We start from the raw sequence: 27,001 nt of genomic DNA on the forward strand, positions 1-27,001 counted from the left end.
AAAGCTTCACTCTATTCCACATCAGAAAAATACTATCAAATTTGATATAATATGGTAATGTATATGGAACATCTCCAAAATGGTCATACACTTGGATCCAGAAATTCAGTCTAACCTAAGGAAATAATCATGATTTTACACAAGGGTTTACATAATATATTCTGTAATTTTTAATACTGAAAAACTGAGTAAATAAAGTTTGTTACATTCATATGATAGAATAGTATGAAGTCATTAAAACTGAAGTTAAAAAACAGTTAAGAAAAAAAAAACAGTTAAGAAACCAAGTACATGTTTATGATATAATGTAGGAAAAAAAATCCACAAACAATACATAAAAGTATCTTTTGGTTTAAAAATATATGCACGTATATATATTTTATATGTATAATACACAGCCTGAAAGAAAATACTTCAAATTATTAACTCTGGGCTTCTGGAGGATTTTTCTTCTTTACAGTTTTGTCTAATTTCCAACTCTCTCTAATATATCTGTACAACTTGTATAATAAAAAACAAATTATTAAATTTATTCTTTAAAAAAATTTTAGACCAAGTACATATTGAGATAGATATAAAGTTTTTTTGTTTTTCCCAAAAGCCATTGCAAAAAATCAGAATAAAATTAAGCATGACATATAAAGGAATGCTTAAAATAAAACTGGTCAGTGTCCCTTAAACTAAGTTTCTGAACATGAAACCATGTAACTAAAATTGAGCTTTTGATAATCTCACAATTTCAAACTTACAGATTCAATAAGTTCTAGAGTCTCTGCAAATTCTGGGATGGTCTGTAGAGAGGACAGCACAGCATTTGCCTCTACGGCCAGGAACTTTGTGGGTGAATTCTGCTGAGCAGACAGAGTTTGATTTTCATCCATACTGTAAAACTCACTAGTGTGCTCTTCGAGGCTATTTAGAGTATTAGACATGCTATCATCCATGAGGAAACTACCAGACCAGCTAGAAAAGCTTCCAGGTTGCTAAAAGTACAAAAGAAATGTGAGTATTATTTGTCATTCTCAACCTAGGCATAAATTTGGCTTTTAAGTAAGAGTTTTTTCTAGGATAACATACTTCACAACATTTCAGCTAAAAAATATAACAGCAAATACATTGTCTTGCCTCAAAATGGATGTAAACTTTTTTTTCATTAAATCTCTTGTCTCTATTTTTCTGACTAAATTGTTTTTAATTTACAAAGTCATGGTAAGATAAAACTAGCACATGTATACAACATAAAGTTCAAACTCCCAGAATGTGGTCTTTCTCTACCTTTTACCCTTCATCTCCCAACACTTTCATTCATTTGTCCTCCTTTCAGGGAATACCAAATACCCAACTATTGTTGTTGCAATTCCCACAGGGGTTATTCTTTGATCCTAAAATGCCTTTGCACATACTACTGCTCCTTTTATCTAGAATGCTCTCCAACATTGACCAGGGAAAACTTTTATTCTTCATTTAAGATACACTTCAAATATTGGAAAGTGCTCCATCTCATCATCCACTTTTACCTTCCACTTACAATAATGTCCAGTTCATCTACTTTGCTAGAATATAATTATTGCCTTTCAAGAATGAGCTCAAATAGGATTTCTTCTAGGAACCCTTCTCTGACTACCTAAACCTTGGATAACTCTCATATGTGCCCCCATAAAACTTTGTGACTTATTTTCTCACACTTCTTCCTATTTCTTGTCTGTGTCTTCATTGCAGAATAAATCCTTTGAAGTCAGAGACTGTGTCATTTTTATCTCTCTGAAGAGGTACAGTGGGCAATTTACTTATCTTTTGAGCTTAGCTTCCTACTGTCTTATAATAAAAAGCAAGAAAGGAGACCTTGAAGGGTCATGGTTAAGAAACAATATGTAATTCAAAAGTTGTTAAGAGTGAATCCTAAGAGTTCTCATTATAAGGAGAAAGTATTTTTCCCTTTTTCTTTTCTTTTTCTGTTTTGTACCTATATTGGATGACAGATGTTAACTAAACTTATTGTGGTAATCATTTCACAATATATATAAGTCAATTTATTATGCTATATACCTTAAACATACAGTGCTATAAGTCCTATCTCAATAAAACTTGGGAAAAATATGTAAAGTATATAGCTCTATCCAATAGAACTCTCAGAGATGCTGAAAATGTTCTTGTATCTGAAACTTCTCATTATGAGAGGCACTAGCTGTAAGAGCAACCAAAATGTGACTGGTGCACCTGAGGAACTGAATTTTTAAATTTCATTTAAAATTAAATGGGGCTAGTAACTACCATATTTTAGAAAGCCCATTGTCCTATCCATAGGAAGTACTCAATAAGTGGTCCCTATCTTTTTTTTTTTTTAAGATTTTATTTATTTATCAGAGAGAGAGAGGGGGAGAGAACGAGCACAGGCAGACAGAATGGCAGGCAGAGGCAGAGGGAGAAGCAGGCTCCCTGCTGAGCAAGGAGCCCGATGTGGGACTCTATCCCAGGATGCTGGGATCGTGACCTGAGCCGAAGGCAGCTGCTTAACCAACTGAGCCACCCAGGCATCCCAGTCCCTATCATTTTTAAAAATAAAAATTACTAGAATGTGCTAGATAGTAACAATAGCAAAATGTTAAGTTTCAAGTAAGGTGAAAAAATTTCCAATATTGTTGTAAAATAAGTTCCACCTGTTTCAAAGTTTCTCCAAAATAAAAGAAACTAAAGTACTCTTATTAGCATAGACAACTTCTGAGTTTGCAGTCACTTTCCGGAGATAGGTTGCAAGCCATATGCATTTCAATTAAATTTGGAGGTGGGAAAAAGATCCAAAAAGATGACTAGGCCCAATGGAAAAACCACAGGGTTGCATTCAGACTCACCTGAATAGAAATTTCTAACAACAAACTACCTACTCTGCAGAATTAACATAAAGATTACTGAGAATACATAAAACACATCTATAATGGTCGAACATAATGGATACTCAGTAAAATGACAATAATTACTATCAAATACTTTTAAGAATACTTTATATGTATATGGACTCTACTCCGCTGGGTATAGCAACTTCCCTCTAAAATCTAGAATCTCTAACCAGATATTTACAAGAGTGGATTTTAGATAAATAAGTTCTAAAAAGAAAAAATTAATAGCTCTCTTCATTTTAAAGCAAAATGCCGTATCTTTTAGCTAGTTATATCTTCTTATCATTCCTGTCATTCCTAAAAATGACAGAAACTATCAAAAAAATTAAAAATGGTTTAAACATGATATAATTATCCAGAAATGTGGACTCTCCAACCATAACTGTTTATTTAATAAAATCAAAATTAATTTTAAAATAAGTGCACTTCATGTCTATTTGTCAATTCTTTTTGCAATTGCAAAACAAAAACTATGCTTCCTGTGGCATGCATCTTGTCTGTTACAGTTAACAAATGTTTTTATTAACACTTTGAAATGGTATAAAGTCATCACCAGTTGCCTCGTAACACTATTTCAAGAACTCAGTTATTCTATTTAGTAATTTTGTATTAGTTCCCAGTCACTGTGAATGGACAGTCCCCTCATTAACTCCCAAACCAAAAATAACCTTTTCCTAAATGCAAAAACTTAAAATTGTCATTTAAGTATAAACTTTCTTTCTTTTAATTCATCTAACATAGCCCAACTTGGCTAGAATGAATACCATTTATCCTAATTTAATACTCTTAATTGTTCCCATCAACCAATATTCATATAAAAATTTCTTTAAAGAGGAGTGCCTGGGTGGCTCAGTGGGTTAAAGCCTCTGCCTTTGGCTCAGGTCATGATCCCAGGGTCCTAGGATCCAGCACCACATCGGGCTCTCTGCTCAGCAGGGAGCCTGCTTCTCTTCTTTGCCTGCCTCTCTGCCTACCTGTGATCTCTGTCTGTCAAATAAATAAACAAAATCTTAAAAAAAAAAACAAATTTAAATGTGCCCTTTCCCTATAATTTCTTAAGTTATTTTTTTTTCCAATTTACCAAATTTGTATTCATAATATAGTAAATAGGAAAAAATGCTCAAGGACAGAATAAAAGCAATTTAGAAGCACATAAACCTCTACACATCTATTAAATTCTTTATTTTTCAAACATTTTTTTCTATTAAAGCTATCATTACCAGGAATGTCTAAAATAAAGAGCCAAAAATCATAATAAAAGCAAAGTCTATTCTAAATTGCACATCATTTTCACAAATATGTATATACATATTGAAGATCACACTTTAAGTCTGCTTGACATTTACAACTCAAGAAACATCTTAATACAGAACACTGTAAAATATGTTTAAAGTTTTGTATATCAAAATCAGGCAATCTCAACACTGCAAAATAGAAAAACTGTTTTTCATCCACATTAAAATCTGAAGTCATACTGAATAGTATATTAGTACATGAAAGTCAATGCTAATGAAAACTATAAAAACACATAAAGGATTCTAACAAAATCTAAACACTAAAGCTTATTTCTTACCGATGAAACTCGCTTTCTTCTAACTTCATTCTCAGCTGACATAAGAAGCAACTCAAGTTCCTTTATTTTTTTTTCCTTATCAGGATCTTCATCAATGAAGGGTGGCTAAAATAAGTTAAATAAAAGAGAAAGACATGCTACTTAAACAACTGTTTTATTATTACTACTATTATTATTACTGCTCTAATTTTTATCTTCTATGCAACATAGAATCTATTTTCTCTGATAAAGGTTAATACAACTAAATACCAAATGTTCAATATCACAATCTCTCTGGTATCTAAATATTTTCAACTTAACAGAAAAGATTTGGGAAATTTATGTTATTTATTTATTTATTTTTAAGTAATCTCTACCCTCAACATGGGGTTCAAACTCATGAGCCCGAGATCAGGAGCCACATGCTCTAACGACTAAGCTAGCCAGATGCCCCCAGAATTAGGAAATTCAAATGCATAAAAAACTAAATAAATAAACAAATGGATAAAAAAAACTTATACTGTATCATCTATATTAATTTAGAAATTAATGTCTGGAGTCTGTTTTATTAAATCACATGTATGCACAATTTATCCAATTTAAGAAAAATACAACCTGAATGCTTTACACTGGAAAAATGAAAGGACCACCCTACTGGTGTTGTCAACCACCTAACATTTGTACATTTATATTTCTCAAACCCATTTATAAACTTTCTCCTTTAGCGTTAGAATATTCAAAATAAGCATAACAGATAGCATTGTTTTTGTCCTAGTTTTATGAATGAGGAAATAGAACTATTAGACTTTCAAATATATGTTTGAAAGTGGGTTTTTTTTTGGTTATAAATAAAAAGTTACCTGAATAAACGCAGAAGTCTGAACATGTTCTACACAATTGCCTTCGGGTGACACATACTGATAGCCTGGGATCTAAAAAGTAATTAAAATATTAGTATCATACATACAGCACTATATAATTTTTTAAAATCTGAGGTAAAGCATGAAAACTCTTGACAAAATAACAGCATTAAAAACTCATAAAGTATCTCTGTTAACTTTGAAAATTCATTTATATAATAGTTTCTAATAACTACATCTTTGTTCTTAGACTCTATTAATGAAAAGTAACTCTTAAGAAAGACCTATCTTCTCCTGGATGAAATACAAGAATTACTTGGCAAATATTTATCAGCAAATCAGTCTATTATCTACAATATCCACCAAATTATTTTTTTAATGTGCTATTAGAAGGATTGCTCTATTTCTGGAAGAAGACAAAGTAATTGCTCTTATCTTTCAGAGGAAGGGCTTGGTCCATATGAAGCATTCACAAAGATAGTGACTAAAGAAAGTTTTTCAATATTCATACCTCCTACTCCTACCACCACCCCATGCCAATCTCTGTGTAAAAAGATATGAAAACAGAGGCTTCTTCTATTACTTGTCTTAGAAAAACGGTCAGAATCATTTGTGCTTTTTAATACTCTGACAACAGACCAAGAATTATTTTCTTTCTTTTCCAAAGCATCTGTAATAAGAATTTTGGTTGCATGCAAATTTAGTGTGTAATGGTAGAAAGAAGCATGAGAAGGTATTTTCAAAAACCTAAAAATCTAATATAAGTAAGAAATTGTTTATTTTCCATAATGCCTACCTAAATCACTATCTGACGCAGAATCACAAACTACTACTAATATAGAACTTAACTTTCACAATACCTGCTTTGTATGTTCTTATTAAACTTTCAATGAATTAGAAACTTATTTTTCTCAATCTTTTCATTTAAATCTGTGACAGTATTTCACACCTTTTTTTCTCTCAAGTCAAAATTGGAATGATTTTTTTAGTAGCTTAAATGAGTTGAATTATGAATGCACAAATTTTTCAAGAATTATAAAAGTACAATAAACAATTCTTAAAGTACGAGAAATATCCTTATTTTCCAACATATTTTGATTGAGACTGTTAAACACTCCCTTGACCCCAAATAATTTTTAAAACTATGTTTCTATGAGTTAAAAAATAAATTTAAATAACCTTTCTAAGACAGAAGCAGAATGTTTCAGTTTATGCTGCTGAAATCTAGGACTCTAAAGAAAAATGTAAAGAAACAGACAATAAAAACCTTCAGGTACTGAGTATCAGCAGGTAACTATACTGTCTTCACATGTTTTCCTATTTGTAAACTAAGATGTCATTACTTTTTTAAAAGGATTCTTTTAAACTTATGTCCAAAAAATAAAGTCCGTTTAATGAGATAAATTCAAATCAAATCTGTGCATACTGACCACAAGATTTTTAACACTCAGACAAATTTTATCTTTTGGTAGAAACTATTATTAAGTCCTGACTTAATCTTTACATTTTATGCGATAAAAACCAAGAATTGTTCAACACAAAAAATGGTATGACAGATAGGCAGACAGAAAAATATAAAACAAACCTTATGAAAACTCCTAAACTAATTTCTTGCAGAGAAGAAAATGCACTTCCCCTATCAGGAGCTTGGGAAATCTCTACTCTAATGAACCTGTCTAAACAAAGACTGACATCACTTAATTGATTGGTTACTAGGGAGAAAAGCAAAGTTGAGTGCCATCAAAGAACCAATTAATTATCTACCATACCTCCCAAAATGATGAATGGATTTTGACTATTTTCTCCTTAAAACCAATTTATACACACTTACCTATTAGAGATAAGCAATACTACAATTACACAAAATATTTTTTAAATGGAAACTACAATGGATGTTAAAGCACAGATGATCATAAGCTTTGAATCATAAATGAAGCATTAGGAAATGTACATACTAAGTTTCTTAACTGGATAATATAAAAATTACCAAAACAGGGAAACATTTTAATGAGTCTGTTTCCAAAATATTTATCAATCAAAGTAAGTAGAGATAAACCTCCACTAAGGGTTTAACAGCTAGTTATGGCAATTTTTTTGCAGTTTGGAAATTTAATTGTCTATTCCCCTTAATATATGTTGAATCTGTTGTATTAAGAAACCAAACATCCTCCCAAATAACAACTAAAGAAATCTTTTAAATAATAAAGGTATTAAAAATATGTGCCTGAACAGGTATGTAAAACTGATTCTGGGTTTGCAAATGGTCCATAGTCGCACAAGGTTTGTGTTGAAGTTTCGATGAAGATCGTTCTGATTTTATTCCATCTTGTAAGTAGCCCTCCTGTTCCACTTTTCTTCGCATGGTAGAATTCCAATGGTTTTTGATAGAATTATCAGTCCTAAGAAATGAAAGTGAATAATTTAAAAAGGAAAAAAAGGATTCCACAAATTTTAACACTGTATAAAGTGTACAAAGTGCTTAAAACAAATTTTTACAAATAATGAAACTAGATACTTTCTCGATTCAAAAATAAACTGTCAGGCAGGCACAGTTCTAAACTGGAGATAAAGCAGTGATGAGAAAGTCCCTGCTTTCATGAGGCTCACATTTGAAAGCGTGGCAGCATGGAAGGAGAGAAGAATAGAAAAACAAAAATTTAAATAAGAAGAAAAACATCAGTGCAAACTAAATTCAACAATACATAAAAAGATCATATACCATAACCAATTGGATTTATTCTAAGGATACAAGGATGGTTCAGTATCTGTAAAATCAATCAATACCATATTAACAAAGGATAAAAGTCATATCATCTCAATAGATGCAGAAAAAGTATGTGATAAAATTCAACATCCATTTATGATAAAAACTCTCAACAAAGTGGGTACAACAGAGGAAACATATCTCAACATAATAAAAGCCATACAGGACAAATGCACAGCTAATATCAAAGTCTATGGTGAAAAGCTGAAAGCTCTTCCTCTAAGATAAGGAACAAGACAAGTATGCCCATTCTTGCCACTTTCATTCAACATAGTTTTGGAAGTCCTAGCCATGGCAACCAAACACGAAAAAGAAAGAAAAGGCATCCAAATTTGAAAAGAAGTAAAACTGTCACTATTTGCTGATGACATGACTATATATATAATATTAAAAAAAAAAAACCCACGTAAAGAATCCACCAAAAAAAATTAGAACTAATAAGTGAATTCAGAAAAGTTGCAGGATGCAAAATCAGTACACAGAAATCTGTTGTGTTTCTAATACACTAATAACAAACTATCGAAAAGAAATTAAGAAAACAATACCAGTCACAGCTGCATCAAATAGAATATAATACCTAGGAAAAAACTGATCAAGGAAGTTAAAGCTCTGTACTCTGAAAACTGTAAGACACTGATGAAAGAAACTTAAGATGGCACAAATAAAAGGAAAGATAGACTACACTTATAGACTGAAAGAATTATTAAAATGTGCATACCACAAAAAGCAATCTACAGATTCAATGCAATACCTACCAAAATACCAGTAGCATTTTCATAGAGCTAGAACAAATAATCCTAAAATTTGTACAGAACCACAAAAGGCCCCTACTAACCAACGCAATCTTTAGAGAGAAGAACAAAGCTGGAAGTATCTCACTCCCAGATTTCAAACAACACTACAAAGTGATAGTAATCAAAACAGTATGGTAAAACAGAAACAGAAACATAAGTCAAAGGAACAGAATAGAATCCAGAAACAAACCCACGTTTATACAGTCAATTAATCTTCAACAAATGAGGCAAGACCATATAAAGGTGAATAAAACAGTCTTATCAATAAATGGTGCTAGGAAAACAGAACTATATGAAAGGATGAAACTGGACAACTTTCATAAACAATATACAAAAATAAACTCAAAACAGATTAAATACTTAAATATAAGACCAGAGACCACAAAACTACTCAAAGTAAACAGGCAGTTAGCTCTTGCACATTGGTTTAAATAGTTTTTTCAAGGGCAACAAAAACAAAAAGCACTACATCAAACTAAAAAGCTTTTACACAGTGAAGGAAATCATCCATAAAACAAAAAGGCAACCTACTGAATGAGAGGAGATATTTGCAAATGATATAACCAATAGGAGTTAACATCCAAATACATAAAGAACTCATACAACTCAATATAAAAAAATTTTTTTTAATTGGGAGAGAACATGAACAGATATTTCTCCAAAGAAGGCATACAAATGGCTAATAGACTTAAAAAGATGCTCACTAATCATCAGGGAAATGCAGATCAAAACCACAATGATTCAGGGCGCCTGGGTGGCTCAGTCAGTTAAGCGGCTGCCTTTGGCTCAAGTCATGATCTCCGGGGTCCCCACATCAGGCTTCCTGCTCAGCAGAGAGCCTACTTCTCCCTCTCCCTCTGTGTGCCACTCTGTCTACTTGTACTCTCTATCTCTCTGTCAAATAAACAAAACAAAACAAAACGACCTGTCACCTTATGCAGGTCAGAATAGCTACTATCAAAAATGACAAGAGGGGCGCCTGGGTGGCTCAGTGGATTAAGCTGCTGCCTTCGGCTCAGGTCATGATCTCAGGGTCCTGGGATCGAGCCCCGCATCTGCCTCAGCATCCCTGCTGAGCAGAGAGCCTGCTTCCCCTTCTCTCTCTGCCTGACTCTCTGCCTACTTGTGATCTCTCTGTCAAATGAATAAATAAAATCTTTTTTTAAAAATGACAAGAGAAAACAAGTGTTGGCAGGGATGTGGGAAAAAGAACCTTCATGAACTCTTGGTAGGAATGCAAAAAGATACAGCCAACATGGAAAACAGTATGAAGATTCCACAAAAAATTAAAAGTAAAACTACACATGATCCAGTAATTCCATTTCTGGAAATTTATGTGAAAAAACAAAAACACTAATACAAAAATATATGCACACCCATGTTCACTGCAGCATTATTTACAGCCAAGATATGGAATCCACCCAAGTGGCCACTGAAAGATGAACAGAAAAAGAAGATGTAGTGTATGCATGCAAGGAAATATTATTCAGGCATAAAAAATGAAATCTTGTCATTCACAACATGGAGGGACCTAGAGGGTACTATGCTAAGTGAGAAAAGTCAGATAAAGATATATACCATAGAATTTCACTTATCTGTAGAATCTAAAGAACAAAACAAACAGAACAGAACAGAAACAGACTCATGGATACTAAGAACAAGGTGGTGGCTGCCAGGGGGAGCGGAGGTTGAGCAGAGAGCAGGGAATAGGGGGAGATTAAAAGTAAAAACTTCTAGCTATAAAACAAATAAGACATGAGGATACAATGTACAGCATAGGGAATATAATTAATAATACATAACAATTTTGTATGGTGACAGATGGTAGCTACATTTAGCTTGATGATCACTTAAAAATGTATATAAAAGTTAAATTACCACGTTGTATACCTGAAAATAATATAATATTACATGTCCAAAACACTTCACTTGGAAAAAAGCAAAGAAAAACATCAGCACAATGCAGATCATTAAAGTAGGATAAGAAAAGTGAGTAAATAGGGTAATTTGATAGGTGGTCCAGGAAAGCCTCTGTGAGGTGACGGTAAAGCTAAGACTGAATGACAAGAATGAACCTGCCATACAAGAAGAGAAAAAAAGAGCGCTCCTTATAACGACATCGAGAGGGCAAAGTCCTAGAAGCCAGGAACAAACATGGTCAAGAAAAACAAACCACAAATTAGAGAATCCCAATATGTTTTCACTACAATACCTAGGTTGGAAAGAGTTCACTGGTTCCCTTTTTAACTAAACTCACCTTTATAAAGTGGAAACTTTCAACCTATAGTTACTTGTAGTATAAATTCCATCCTCCATAAAATATACAAACATTTACTGAAAATCTAAGTGTTAAGACACTTTATATTAAGGCTAGCTTCAATGGACAGTAAAAAGATATATAAAAGACTGAAAACATCAGAAGTTCCTAAGCCTGGTTTGGTAAAAAACATGATGTTTTAATTTTCTTACTCACAAAAAAAGATAGCATTGTTTGCTTTGCATATTTCATTACTATATGAAAATTAAGGATATAGGTAAAAGCATTTTATGAACTATGAAGTACCATACAGAGACTACAACAATAAAAAAAAATGCATACCTTCGAATGAGGTATGGATTTTCCTAAGATTGCTGGTCTACTGTACTACAATCAGGAAACATTTGAAACAGTGCAATGTATACAGGGGCATATCACCTTCCCTTACGGAAATTTTGTATTTTAGCCACATGGATATATATACTACTCCCATGATTTGAATCATACCATTATTAAGAACTGAATTTTCTCTAAAAAAAAAAAAAAAAAAAAAAAAAAGAACTGAATTTTCTCTAATGAACTGCCATAGCTTATTTCAGCCAATGTATTTGCTATTCTCTGGTCGTATGCATAGAATACAATATGAAAGAAATCTCTTCCATTTAGATTCCGTTCCAACCAGGTTTGTACAAAAAAGGTCTGTCCGACTGGCAATGATATGTAAATAATCTGGGGAGTATATTAACTGTTCACATAATCTAAAGGCCCATTATTTTACTGCACAAATTACTGCTATAAAATATTAAAAAAGTAATTCTATCCCTTACACAGAATTTATTACAAATAGGTCCAAAGATTCCCTGTTTAAATTTCAATTATAAATAAAAGTCATGGGGATCCTTGTAAACATATTCAATAGTAACTTAATAAAGATTAAGTTTAAGTACAGGGAAATGTAAATACACTTATACAAGCACCTTCCAGGAAGTAGTTTGGCAATTTCTGCCCAACGATTTCCCAACCGCTTATGTGCTTCATAGATGATCCTGTCCTCCTCTTCTGTCCAGGAAGATTTCTTTACCTCAGGATTCAGATGATTATGCCACCTTTCTCTACACTGCTTGCCTATTCTTCCTTTCAAGTGTTTTGCAATTAAAGACCATCTTTTTGGCCCGTATTTCTGAACTAATTCAATAACCTAAGAAACAGAAAAACAAAGTTTAAAAAACTATTATTTAAAAAATAAATACCTCGTAGGGATGTAATGTACAGTGTGGTGACTATATCGTAATGCACATCTGAAAGCTGCTAAAGAGATCTTAAAAATTCTCATCACAAGAAAAAATTTTTATATGGTGACAGATAACCAGACTCATTGTTGTGATCATTTAGGAATATATACAAATAGCAAATCATGATGTGGTACACTTGAAACTAATATAGTGTTACATGTCAATGATACCCCAATTAAAAAAATTATTACCTTGACAGAATTTTAAAATGTAACTCAAGAATACTATCTTTTTAATACATTAAATCCAAACCACAACAAATTTTCTAATACTCATTCATCATTTGCCAAGTATAGAAATACAAACTTATCTAAAATACAAGGTGCTAATTAAAGCAAGTTCTAAGTTAAACTGTTTTCAATGAAAATTAACTTAAGACAACAGTAAAGATGCTGAGACTTATAGATTTTCTACTTTTGTATCTTTTTTCTTAAAAGCTTCACCTGAAAGCCAAATAAATCAGTTTGGAAGAAAGAAGGATCTAGAAATTTACCATCTTCATTTCTTCCTTTCTCACCCTAAAAGGATACAGATCACACATTGTAAAACCTATCACTGGCCATCAATTAAACCAGATCAATTCTGAGCCTGGCGAATTTTGTTGTTGTTGTTGTTGTGGGGGCAGAGTAGGAAACATGCCCTAATTCTCCGATTACATTAATGTTTCTGCAATAAAGAACATGAACTAAAGGGCAATTCCTAGTAGAGGGCAGCAAGATCCCTATTCTTCTCAGATTTTTATAAGACAAGGAATTACCTTAGTTTTTAAGTCATCCAACCCTTTAGAAACACGATGCTCTGCTATCTCTCTTATTTGGGGGCTCATTATAGGTCAAGAGGGATAGCTAAGAATGACTTTCTTACATATCATGTTATCAGATAAAATAAAAATAAAATATAAATTGTTTCAAAAATGTTGACTCTATTTTCAACAAGAAGCTACACCCTAAATGTTGCTAACTTAAGCTCTAAATAAGAGTAAGCTAATGGCCTTTTTCCTTCTGTAAACCAAACTCTTAGAAAGAAAAAGCTATATATATTATACTTGTTTTGACATGATTCAGAAAAACTATATTTCAGGACACTCAACTTTCAATTCTTCTACAAGCAGCACCCAAAGATCAAAATCAACATGATTTAAACATATTCTTTGTGACAAAACAATGTATTAAGAAGAAAATAAAGCCAGTCCACCTACACAGTCAGAATAAAGAATATGAACACATTACCCTCTGATCTTCTTCTTTAGTCCAGGGACCCTTTATCAATTCTGGATTTAAAACTTTCTGCCATCGATGCTGGCACTGAAAATCTGAACGATTCTGAAAGAATTGATGATTTTGTTATTGAACAATTGTCTTCCAGAAAGCAAGTCAGCCTAAATTCAAGAAGAAAGTCTTCAAGAATAATGTATTCAATAACATTCTGTAATCTGGGGGTCCCTGGGTGACTCAGTCAGTTAACCATCTGCCTTTGGTTCAGGTCATGATCCCAGCATCCTGGGATCAAGACCCACATCGGGCTCCCTGCTCAGTGGGGAGCCTGCTTCTGCTTCTCCCTCTCTCTTTGCCCGTTCCCCTGCTTGCTGTCCCTCTCACTCTCTTTCAAATAAATAAATAAAATCTTCAAAAAAAAAAAAAAAAAAAGAAATGTCAGGTTAGGTCAGAAGGTGGATTCAAGCAGGTTGGCCAAGAGCAAACCTGTCAGAAGTGGATTTTGGAATCCCTGTGGAGCTCCTTCTCCCTTCACCCCTCTGCTGGGCTCTTATTCTGGACTCACTCACTACAGACCCCTCCCAGGCCCTCATGTCCCTGTGGTACATTTGGCTGAGTGTCATTACCTGGGTGCACTCTCTCTCTCAAATAAAGAAATAAAATCTTAAAAAAAAAAATTATTTGAACTATAGTATTTCTCAGGGCACCTGGGTGGATTAGTCAGTTAAGCGTCTGTCTTCTGCTCAGGTCATGATCTCAGAATCCTGGAAGCGGCCCCTGTCCTAGGGCTACCTGCTTAACAAGCAGTCTGCTTCTTCCTATCTCTCTGACCCTCCCCAAACTCATATATGCTCTCACTCTCAAATTTAAAAAAAAAAAAAAAGAAGCTTAAATTGTAATATTTATCTTACATGCCTATATCTTGATTCATTTTTAAATTAGACCCTTTGGCAGAGCTTAGACTATATATATTATTTTAATTTATAAGTATGTATCTCTACAGTATGCCTTATAACATAGCAAAATGCAAAGTTATTTAACACAGATGTTACCATAAAGAAATGTATCCAATATTGAGGAATAAAAGGGAGTAGACAGAAAACTATACAAGCGGACATATGAACTCAAATAGCATGGCAATCTGAATTGATACAGTACAGCAGTACTTAAATCTAACTTTTTACAATTTAAAAACCCCTAAAGGCATTACTAGGCCACTGCATGGTATTTAAAGGATTTTTATAAAAGATGACCTCCAAGTTATCAAGAAATAAGAATACAGCTATATGAAAGATTATGTAACATATCAGTTCAATTATTTAAATGTTGAGGCTTAAAAGGAAAATGAATTTACCAGGATATAAAAGCCTTATGTGGAAACATTCCAAATTCCAAAAATCATTAACAAATGAAGTAGTCAATTCATGACTTAGTAACTCTTACATATAATTACATAATAATAATAACAAAACACTTAACTTCATGACTGATTCAGAGTTTACAAAAATACTAGTTCATATACAGGATTCTGGATAATGTTGATTACCAGTGGCTGTCTCTGTGCCTAGTGGATCTCAAATTATGTTTATTTAAGCTGTTTTTCTTCATTTATGGCTTCTAAACATCAATGCTGATCCACTTTAAGGCTATCATTTTCTTCAAAATAATTAGGCAGTTTCTGCATGTCCTGTGTATTTCTCTATTTCCTTCATTTGCTGCTATATCATTGAAGATAAACTGATAAACCTAATACAAATAACTTCTAATTTAGTTTGCATTTACTGAATACCTGCTAAATGGCAGGAAATGTGCCAAAATCCTATATATGTTATTTCTAATTCTCACAACAATACTACAAAAACAGTACTATTACTTCCATATTGTAGATAAAGAAGCTGAAAATCAAAGTTAAATAATTTTTCTAAGACCAAACAGCTAACAGAGCTGACACTTAAATATAGTTTAGACTGATAACAAAAATTATGCTCTTTTCATTATCTGTTCTCAATTTTCAGGTTATGTTGAAAAGCATCATAAGAATTTAGAAAGAACATAGGTGACCTGGTTTCTGAAACCCACGGTAGTCAAAACAGAAATTCAAATATGAATATTTTGCCTTTAATGTAATAAGGAACAAAAGGAATATATGTGAAAACATTTTGTAAATTATAAAATTACATACTAATGAATAGTATGTGAATAGTATGATGAACAATTAAGTATAATTCTTTAAAAAATCAATAACACCTTAAAATGCAAACATTAGATAACAAACTTTTCAAAAGATCTTTTTCTGATTTTATTGATCAGCTGCCAAAAGATTTCAATGCATTTAACTTCTTTTAAGTGTTTTAACGTTTATCAACAAATATTTATAAAGCCCTAACCAAACTTATCAACATTTTCATTTTAGATTAGTAATCTTTTTAGGCTCCTATGTAAACTAATTATTAGAAAATCAGATTTTCTGATCTTTGGCCACACTGTAGGAAGATCAGAACAACAGAGATGTTTTTAGAAAGGAAACCTAAGTCTAAAATAATAAAGACACATTTCTGAAAAAGAGCAAATTTAATCCAATGACCTATATCATCCATGTTATAAATATAAGATAATAGTTGACTTACTTGAAGATGACTAGCAATTAGAGTCCAATCATCAGTTCCATGTTGTTCAACCAACTTCTTTAACTTATCATCCTATTAAAACAAGAATGAAAATTAGAAAGCTTTCTTCCCCCACCAATAATAACTCTCCAATTCTTTCATGTCATATCTGACAGCCATCTGTAGAAGGACAAACCACTATAATACAAGCTTTCCCACTTACTCTACTCTTTCTGTCAGTCTCAACATCAAACTGCTATTCACACCCCCGGTGGAAGAAAAATAGGTGCACATTAGTTGATGAATAACTTTTCTCATGTTTTGCTTTTCAGTATCTTTCTATCTTTATTAAATATTATTATTAACAAGTATATACAAGTATGAAATTATTAAGCGTTATCACATAATTACCTCATCTCTTGTCCATTTTACTCTGTTCCAGAGTTTCTTCAATCCTTTTTGTTGTGGTACTTCATAATCATGATCAGCATACTGAAGGTCATCATCCTCATCCTCGCTAAAAGAATAAATTAAAAGCCACAATTGTGAAATCAAAAATTACATGTAAACTTGTGAATTCAATCTTTGAAACTATGTATACAGGTATGACTGAAGCAGCCACTCAGACTGACAGACATACATCAAGTTAGATTATTGAAAATATAAAAAATTAAGAGTCCTACAATTGGTAATAGCTATAGTTCTTACTGACACAAGAGAAATGATAAGCCACCAGGGGTCAATTGATAACCTCTATGTATGCTAAAGAGTTTGACTTTTATTCTTTATTTGACCTTTATCCTTAAGAGTTAAAGGACTTCAAGTAAGAGAAAGACAAATATGTTGTGTTTCAGAAAAATCACTGGCAGGAATGTGGAGAAATGGAGGAAGGAAGACCAATTACTAATCTTTTACAATAACCCAAGTAAGAAATTATTAGAGCCTGACAATGTTAAAGTAAAATACAAAACAAAGTCACATCTAGTTAAAACAAAAAATGGAAGAATTGTTATTATCTATAACAATTATCTATAAAGATACTCCTCAAACTCCATGCCCCAAAACCAAATAATTATGTCAAAAAATACGCAGAAGAAATGAACAGACACTTCTTCAAAGAAGATATATAAATGGCTAATAGACACATGAAAAAATGTTCATCATCACTAGCCATCAGGGAAATTCAAATCAAAACCACATTGAGATTCCACCTTACACCAGTTAGAATGTCAAAAATCAACAGGACAGGAAACAACATGTGTTGGAGAGGATGTGGAGAAAGGGGGATCCTCTAACATTGTTGGTGGGCAGGAATTCAAGTTGGTGCAGCAATTTTGGAAAACAGTATGGAGATTCCTCAAAAAATTAAAATTGAGCTACCTTATGACCCTGCAATTACACTACTGGGTATTTACCCCAAAGATACAGATATAGTGAAAAGAAGGGCCATAGGAACCCCAATGTTCATAGCAGCAATGTCCACAATCGCCAAACTGTGGAAAGAAATGAGATGCCCTTCAACAGATGAATGGATAAAGAAGATGTGTCCAGGGGCACCTGGGTGGCTCAGTGGGTTAAGCCTCTGCCTTTGGCTCATGTCATGATCCCAGGGTTCTGGGATGGAGCCCCGCATCGGGCTCTCTGCTGAGCAGGGAGCCTGCTTCCTTCTCTCTCTCTCTCTGCCTGCCTCTCTGCCTACTTGTGATCTCTCTCTGTGTCAAATAAATAAATAAAATCTTTAAAAAAAAAAGAAAAAGAAAAAGAAAAAGAAGATGTGGTCCATATATACAATGGAATATTACAGCCATCAGAAGGATGAATACCCAACCTTTGTATCAACATGGAGGAGATTATACTGAGTGAAGTAAGTCAAGCAGAGAAAGTCAATTATCATACGGTTTCACTTATTTGTGGAGCATAAAGAATAACACGGAGGACACTGGGAGTTGGAGAGGAGAAGTGAGTTGGGAGAAATCAGAGAGGGAGACGAACCATGAGAGACTGTGGACTCTGAGAAACAAACTGAGGGTTCTAGAAGGGAGGGGGTGGGAGGATGGGTGACCCTAGTGGTGGGTATTAAGGAGGGCACGTATCGCATGGAGCACAGGGTGTGGTGCATAAACAATGAATCTTGGAACACTGAAAAAAGTAAAATAAAACTAGGATGTTAAAAGAAAAGAAAGGTGGAAATAAGAGGATTTTGCAAGGAGTAAGGATACCTCCAAAACTTCTGACTTTGGGAGCATAAACAGAGCTATCCACTGAGATAAAGAATAGAAGGAAGGGGTGCCTGGGTTGCTCAGTCAGTTAAGCATCTGCCTTTGGCTCAGGTCATGATTCCAAGATCCTGGGATCAGCCCTGCATCAGGCTCCTTACTCAGTAGGGAGCCTGCTTCTCCCTCTCCCTCTTTCTGCTGCTCCCCCTGCTGTGCTCTTTCTTTCTGTCAAACAAATAAACAAAACCTTAAAAAAAAAAAAAAAAGAATAGAAGGAAAAACAGAACTCTGAAAGGGAGAAGAGAATGGGGAGGGTAGGCAGTTTTGGACTAGCTGATTTCAAGCACTTGAGGAATATACAAGTGAATACATCTTGAACAGCACTGTCCGATAGAAATATAACACATATGGACATTGGGGAGGATATGTGCTATTGAAAGTACTGTGAATTATGCAAGACTGATGATTCACAGACCTGTACCCCTGAAGCAAATAACATTATGTGTTAATAAAAAATGAAAAAAATTTAAAGAAAGAAATATAACACAGTCACATATCTAATTTCCTGGTAGCCACATTTTAAAAATAGAAACAGTTCAAAATAATGTTAATTATTTAATCCAAAATATTAAAAAATTACCACTTCAACACATACTCAACATAATCATGAATTAGTTTACATTTCTTTTTTACTTACTAAAGTCTCAAAAAATCTAGTGTGTATTTTATAGTTAGAGCACATTGCAATTCAGACTAACCACATTTCAACAGCTCAATAGCAGCTTGTCGGGGAATGGCTATTCTGTTGGGCAGAGCAGATCTGGCACATGGATCTTCTGCTCAGGTAAGAGGCCTCGGATAGACACACAGTTTTGGCAATCACCAGCATACAGAAAACAGTTAAAGCCATAAGAACATTCTGAAACCCCATAAAAGAGGGCAGGTCTTTATGATAAACTGGAATAGAGGATTTTGAGTAGTTAGACTGAAGACAGTCATGAAAATCTGAAAATAATAAGAGCTAATACTTATTTAAACTTTCTAAGTACCAGACATTAGGTAGTCTCTGAAATTTCTGTCTTAAAACCCCACAACATCCCCAAGAGGGAAATATTACTATTCCCACTTTACAGAAAAGGAAGACTTTGACTTAGAAAAGTAACTTCTTGCCCACAGTTATACCAAATGTATCATGACTGAACTCCAAAATGCACTAATTAACCAGTATACTGCCACATACTAGAGAAATAGGGAAGAGGATACCAAGAAGCTGGAAGATACCAAAGATAAACCTGAAGTACATTTTGAAATCAGAACAAGATTTAGTTATAACTTAACTACTTATTTTGCATCCCTGTACATATTAACCTCTTAGGGCTTTAGTTTACCTGTTTGTGAAATAAGGATAATATACTAATACTACCTATCTTATAGTGCATCTTTAAGGATAAAATTCAATGAAAAAACATATAAAACACCTCATATAGCACATAGCACAAAGAGGTAGCTCAATATTAGTATTATATGCATAGGCTGACTGTCCAACATTCAAGATTATTTCTGCTTTATTATATCCAACTCTTTTCTAAAAATACGCTCTGATTTCAAGCAGCTCAAGTTTGATGATTAACCTCTAATGTAATATATTTGGAACATGTGGAGAGTTCCCAATACCTACATATAGTTTCTTACAAAACTGAAAAATGAAGGTCTAGATTTAATACTCTCTATAGATCCTTTACGGGAACTTCTGATTTCCCTTGATTCGTCAATTCTATAGGAACAATTTTTTTTTTTTTTAAGAAGTCTCCATACACAATGTGGGGATTGAACTCATGACCCTGAGATTAAGAGTCACATGTTCTACCAACTGAGCCAGACTGGCATCCCCTGGGACCAAAGTTCTTCATATCTAACCAAGCAAGACACAAAGATCCCCAACTCCCCTACCTATATAAACTATCTATCTGCTTCAGTTCAGTGCATTTTAACATTCCAATGCTCGCTCCCTAAAACAATAATCTGCCAGTCCTATGCTTGTTTTGTTGAACTAATCTGGAAATAAAGACACAAGTTTAAATAAATAAACACCTGTAATTTGCTGCCATCTTCAGCTACCAGAAATATCCACCTGATTACCCAAGATTAAATAGTTAAAATGGAGATGGTTCATGATCCAATGACTTAATAAATTTTTCATTTCCTTTTTTTAAAGATTTTATTTATTTCCTTGACAGCGAGCGAGCAGAAGCAAGAAGAGTATCAGGAAGAGGAAGAGGGAGCAGTAAGCTTTCCACTGAGCAGGGAGCCTGACTCGGGGCTCAATCCCAGGACCCTAGAATCATGACCTGACCCAAAGGCAGATGTTTAACTGACTGAGCCACACAGATGCCCCAACTTAATAAATTTCTAAGAAGGCTACCAAATCAGAAAAAACACCATACTGAGGCTTCCTGCCCAATCTGTATGTACTCATGGCGTCTATCATTCCCTTTTAATGCTCATCACACATACCAACCTTCCCAAGCAAATAGTAAGTTCAGGAATGCAAAGAACATATCTGACACATTCAGCTCTCAGCACCAAGCACAGTACCTATAATATTTGTAAAATTAATGATCAGTGAATTATCTTCCTTACTCTTTTATTACCTCCTCCAAGTACTCTGTATTCCAAAATATTACCCTCTCTTCCAACCCAATGAAATGTCCACCTCCCTCAATACAGCTGTTCTCAAGTGGATATGAGAGAAAACATTTTTTTAACAAATGAAAATACCTCTAGGAGAAGGGGAAAGACATTCTCATTTATTAAAAAGGACTTTCAAAATCCAAATGCACCTCCAAATGGTAGAATTTTAAGAAGCATAACCTGCTGAAACAAACAAACAAAATATTCAGTACAGAAGAGGTTCTTTGGTGTGTCTACTAATATTGCCTAGCTTTTCCTAGAACAGTCCCCAGCAACATTACCACTTTCTGCCATCCCAAACATCCCTCAGTTGTGGTTTTCACAAGTTCCCTTCTTATTCCCTCCCCTCAGATCCCAACAACTTTCACAGCATAGTTGAGACTGCTTTTAAAAAGTTAGGTTATTATGGGGCAGCTGAGTGGCTCAGTGGGTTAAGCCTCTGCCTTCAGCTCAGGTCATCATCCCTGTCCTGGGATCAAGCCCCACATCAGGGTCTCTGCTCAGCAGGGAGCCTGCTTCCCTCTCTCTGTATGCCTCTCTGCCTACTTGTGATCTCTCTCTGTCAAATAAATAAATAAAATCTTTTTTTAAAAATTAGGTTATTTCCAGTTCAAAACAATGTTTAATTTGGGGACTTACCTATATAAATCTTGAGTGTTCAAAAAAAATATCTATATCACATCTAATCTGTATAAAATTCACTGTAGATTCTTATCAAATTATTTTAAGTTAAGGATATGAGTCCAAAGATGTCACTTTGGCCAAAAGACTAGTTTCCAAGGAGCAATTTTCCTGAAAACTTGTTCAACTTTAAAATTCAGCTTTATTTTTTAACCTCATACTTGATGTGTGAGAAATTTCTATTTCTACATGAGGTTTCATTCTCTGTTTTGCATCAGCATGGTCATCAGTTTCAGAGAGTTATACAGCCCAGTCAATGTTCAGGAAGCTGGGTGTTTTGAGTGGGTGAGTATGAGGGAGGATTAAAGTAGAATTCTTAGAATCATCTACCACTGGGACTTTCCTGGAGTCTATCCACCTAGCTACTTCTTAGTTTTAGCAGAAGTTATTTCTATATTGGTTAAGTAATTGTTGAAAGAATGATGTAACTTGGAAATACGTGTGACAGAATAAGATCCTAGAAAATTATCAGTATCCTTAGTAACAGAAAGATGCCTGAGAATGTGAACAATTTGCCAAGAAAAAAGAGAAGGGATAAAACCCCACAGTAATCTCACCAATATTCCACTTTCACCACTGCTTAATAATGGTTAGGCACCATCAAAACAAATCTGCTTTTTCATATCATCTTTTAGCATTTTTATATTGTAGCAATCAGTGATGATAATATATAATAACTAAATAAAATCAACTCCTTACTACATAAATAAGTTATTTTTAATCTAGGATGACTGATCTAGAAGACAGCAGTTAGGTGAAATTATTTTGCCAGTCACAAAGTGAAAATATAAAGGAATTTGGTTTCTGAATCTTCATTCAGAACTTGGTTACTAGAATACCTCTGCCAGTTTTATCTAAGTCAAAGAATATAACTGTCTCATATATAAACTAAGCACTACTTTCAAATGAAAAGGTTTTTTTCTAAAGATTATGAACGAACAAAGTGATTAGGGTGATTATGAAACAGCAAAATGAAGTGCGTGCGCACGCGCGCACATGCACACACACACAAATATTATGACTCATTAGGCCAGGAAAATAGTTAAAAGAAACTTTACACTGGGTGAAAGCTAATAGGATATTACAGTCATAATTTACCCTGTGAAATAATACACAAACAATTCATACTTGACTATATTAAGATAAAACATTTAAGAAGTTCAATTTTAAAGGATACTAACTATTCCATGTAAAAAGAGTAATATGGGGTACTGAAAGGAAAAATTTGAGAATTTTTTTAAATTTACTTTTATTTGAAAAGAATCACTGGTTCAAAATTAAAGACATATCAACAGTTCTATCAAATCTGCTCTACTAATCACTTCAATATGATCATATTTTAACTCAGAAACTATTATCAAATCTGAAATTTTTATCAAAATCCAAAATTACATCTTTAATTTTACCTGTTTTGATAGGGTAATTCTATTTTTTTTTAAAGTTCATTCAAAATCAAGGTATGAAAATTTACCAGGTTGATTTAAAAAAGTGAAATCAGGCCACCCGGTGGTTAATATTATGTACTGCATACATGAATATTTTATTTCCAAACCTGGACTGCAAACTAGCAACATTACAGTAAGACAAATTTTACTTCATTTGACCAGTATGAATAGCAATACTGAAATAAATACTTAAGGAATTCTACCTACCTACTCGTAAACAAAAATGATCACTGAACTTTTCTATTTCATTCCATTTGTAGATATATATTTAAATGAGCAAAGATGATTACAAAAAGGTTCAAAACGGGAAATGGATATTAAATCTAGACATTAATTTACAGATCCTAAAATCCAAATGCCTAGATTAACAGACTTAAAAACTGGGATATAGAATTTACTTGCTTTTCCAAAACAATGTTGCTAGTTAATGACAAAGCTGACTAAAAAAGTCAGTTCTCATTTTCAGTATTCTTTCACCCGTAACACTCATTTTGCTGGAAATAACATAGTAAAATTGCTTCCCATACACACATATAACCCACTGTAAAACATTTTCCAATGAAAAAGCTGGCTTTTAGCTTTCCAATTTAGTGTAGTCACCAGATGCCAAGTGTAAATACCTGAATCTGTTACAACTTAAAACAGGTCTTCTAGTTTCTAAATGACATTTTTCAAAGTTTATTTTTAAGGGTAGATCTAGCTTTTAAAAACTAAAATTAATTACTCAATACATAAATATGCTTAAAAATCAAATACACGTTAATAACATATACCAATTTTGATACTACCTGTAAATTATATCATTAAAACCCCCAGTGAGATCTTAAACTATTTAAAGTGACAACACTAAATGAGCCTTTTCCTTTATGTAAATCTAGGTCAGAGATACTACAGCTATCTTAAAAATCAAAAGAGCCAACATCCTCCAGTTGTTTCAACCTGAGGTATCAGAGTTTTTTTACTTTTTTTTTTCCATATCATATAGAAAAAAGTATATTACAGGATTTATGCTCATAGTCTTATGCAAAACTTTTATACAGCAAACTACAGTTTTCACTCAAATACTTAGTTGTATAGCAGAGATATTAAATTGACTAAATTATTTCCTTTCTCAACTATAAATTAGGTTCATATTTATTATTAAGCCATTTAGTCAATAGGCATGAGACCAGACTTTGCCCAATAACTTCACCCTCAAAACATTTCACATTCTATTACATTCTAAGATAAATATAACATATTTTCATATACAAGAAATATAATTTAGAGCCTGAAACACATTTAAGTGTAAAGACCCTATGTAATACAGCATTTAGAGATGATAATTTCTCACCACATCCTCTACCTCTATTCGGAGCATAGTTTCATCCCCACCGCATTTAATTACTCCAGCCTTTTAAATCATTATATAATATATTTTAATTCATACAGCTGACAAGGAACAAAAATGAACAGTACAATTAATATTTAAATCTCAATGCTCACAGTATTGTGAATAAAAGAAAATAATGTACACAGGCAAGTTCGTCATTAAATCACTTCTCCTTTCTTAGTCTATTATTATGAAGCAATCAAAAACTATAAAATGAGCAGAAAAAATCAATTGGAAGAAAGGGTTCTGACATTCAAGCATCCATGTCTAATCATAACTAAATGATGATCACATTAGGTAAGACATTCTTTCAAATAAGATTAACATCAATACTGATAGATAATGCCACACAATGAATATAAACAAACTTGTTTTTGAGTTGACAAAGTCATTTGTCACTTTGCTTAATGAAGTTATTTTATTTTAAAAATTCTGTATATTTAAAAATGCACAAGAAAAGGCCTAAATCAGTACCTCACTAATTATAATTATAGGGGCTTTTAATATCTATCTTTTCTGAAGATTAGGGAGTTAATTAGAACAATTATTCTCACCTGAGTGATTCTGCCCCGCCCCTCCAACACACATTTGGTAATGTCTGGAGACATTTGATTGTCATAACTCAGGGAAATGGTGTTATTGGCATCTACTAGACAGAGGCCAGGAATGCTGTTAAACATACTACAAAGCATAGGGCAGCCCCCCACTACAAGGAATTATCTAATCCATTATATCAGTAGTAACAATGTTGAAAACCCTGTTGTAGAGAGGTGGGTCTACAGGAGTGTACGTGTGTATTTGTTACATCTGAGGAGTCTGACCTATACTGCAGTTGCCACAAAATAAGTCTAAAAAGGACTTGTTTTATGCTGCTTTCTGCAAAAATACCTTACATACAGAAGATGATTAATAAATTAATAAAGCAACAAATGTTATGTGTAATTATTGCCAATTTTTAACAGGAATCCGCAGTGAATGAATCTTAGTACTAAATTTCAACTTGAGAAATACCTCTCTAGTCAAGACTTTAAGGCTGTGAACCTAGATAAACAAAACTACTTGGAAATCCTGCCAAACAGCTTTTCAGGTTTATTTAATACTACTAACAAAAGACAACCTCATTTTTTGTCATCTAAGGGGTTACTACACACAATTTAGGTGTAGCTACTATAGTAACGTGTAAATAAAAATTAGATGAGTAAATTCCTCCTAGCAAGTTTTCCAACAAATATTATGCCCTACCTCTCTGGGCAAGACTTAGTTACAGACACAGCCAAACACGGGCACTAAAAATATTCAGTGAATCAAACATTGTTTTAAGATCAAGCTACTGGTAGTAACAGTGTAACAACTCCCAGCATAAGATACAAAAAATACACACATACAGCTGAGAACAAGGGAATGGTAATTACAGAAAGCATCAAAAAGGTCCTCTCTCTCTTCAGCTATCCCTCAGAGGATTTTCCATACCTGTCAAGGCAGCAAAGATGGCAGAGGGGTCCCAGCGCAGGTTTATCACAGAGTTCCTACTTTAACTGATTCCGTAATTCAGAAAAAAAGAATCTCTTTGAACACCATTTTCGACTCCTCGGGGCTGTCCACGAGCACTTTTATGTGCGTGGAGTACTCCCTGAAAGCGCGGACTTACCTGGCAAGAAACTCCGACCAAGAGGGGATTGTGAGAGGCTGAAGTCTGGATGTGCGCTGTGGGGAGAATCAACTCCTTACAGCAATCTGGGCATTTGTTACTCACTTTTTGCGCCTTAAACACATGGGTCCCCAACTCTCCACACGTCACGGCTGCGATGGGGCCAGCCGGGCCGGAGAGGGCTGCGGGGCAGCGGGAAGGAAAACCTTGGCCCCCGCTGGGGAGGGCCTGACGGGGAAGCATTGGGAAAGGGGAAAGAATGTGAGCCGAGACACTGCCAACAGGCCTAAGTCAAAGAGATGTCACCCACCTGCGCGACCTCTTCGCCATCCTTCAAGTACCGCATAGGCGCGGGCTGGGCGGGGACGCAGTTCAGCCTCCTCCAGCCTCAAGCGAATGTTCCTTGTCCCCGACCCTCCAGCCGCTCCCCCTCGCTCCCTCTCCGAGGCGACCGAGAGTGGAACGCACGTCCCCGGCAGGGCAGGATGGAGGGGCGGACCGCGACCCTCCCCCGGCTCGCAGTGCAGCTCCTAGCCCCGGCCCGGCCCGGTCAGGGATGCCCCCAACATGTCAGCAGGCGCGCTCCCGCCCTCCGCCGGCCCCTCCCGCCGCCTCTCAGCCTCTACGCAGTGGTCCCTGCTCAGCTCCGCGGCGGGTGCCGACCCCCGCCCTCAACCCGCAGCGAGCAGCTCTGCAGGGCTCGCAGCCTCCTGCA

General features: G+C 34.3%; 1 protein-coding gene across 2 annotated transcripts in view; it reads right to left on the reverse strand.

Annotated features, from left to right (window-relative positions):
- MYBL1 (MYB proto-oncogene like 1) overlaps positions 1–26,809 on the reverse strand; it is a 39,233-nt gene extending 12,424 nt beyond the window's left edge. For both annotated transcript variants that reach the window (XM_059394665.1, XM_059394663.1), the window contains exons 1-9: positions 26,597–26,809; positions 16,645–16,750; positions 16,255–16,326; positions 13,643–13,735; positions 12,099–12,319; positions 7,531–7,705; positions 5,307–5,378; positions 4,468–4,572; positions 750–983 (exon numbers count right to left, since the gene is read on the reverse strand). In XM_059394665.1, coding sequence (XP_059250648.1) covers positions 750–983; positions 4,468–4,572; positions 5,307–5,378; positions 7,531–7,705; positions 12,099–12,319; positions 13,643–13,735; positions 16,255–16,326; positions 16,645–16,750; positions 26,597–26,616 — 1,098 coding nt within the window. In that variant the 5' untranslated portion in view covers positions 26,617–26,809. The remainder of the gene's footprint in view (positions 1–749; positions 984–4,467; positions 4,573–5,306; positions 5,379–7,530; positions 7,706–12,098; positions 12,320–13,642; positions 13,736–16,254; positions 16,327–16,644; positions 16,751–26,596) is intronic.
- Positions 26,810–27,001: the final 192 nt, after the last annotated feature.

The sequence above is a fragment of the Mustela nigripes genome, chromosome 3 (genome assembly GCF_022355385.1).
Source record: "Mustela nigripes isolate SB6536 chromosome 3, MUSNIG.SB6536, whole genome shotgun sequence".
Classification (NCBI taxonomy): Eukaryota; Metazoa; Chordata; class Mammalia; order Carnivora; family Mustelidae; genus Mustela; species Mustela nigripes.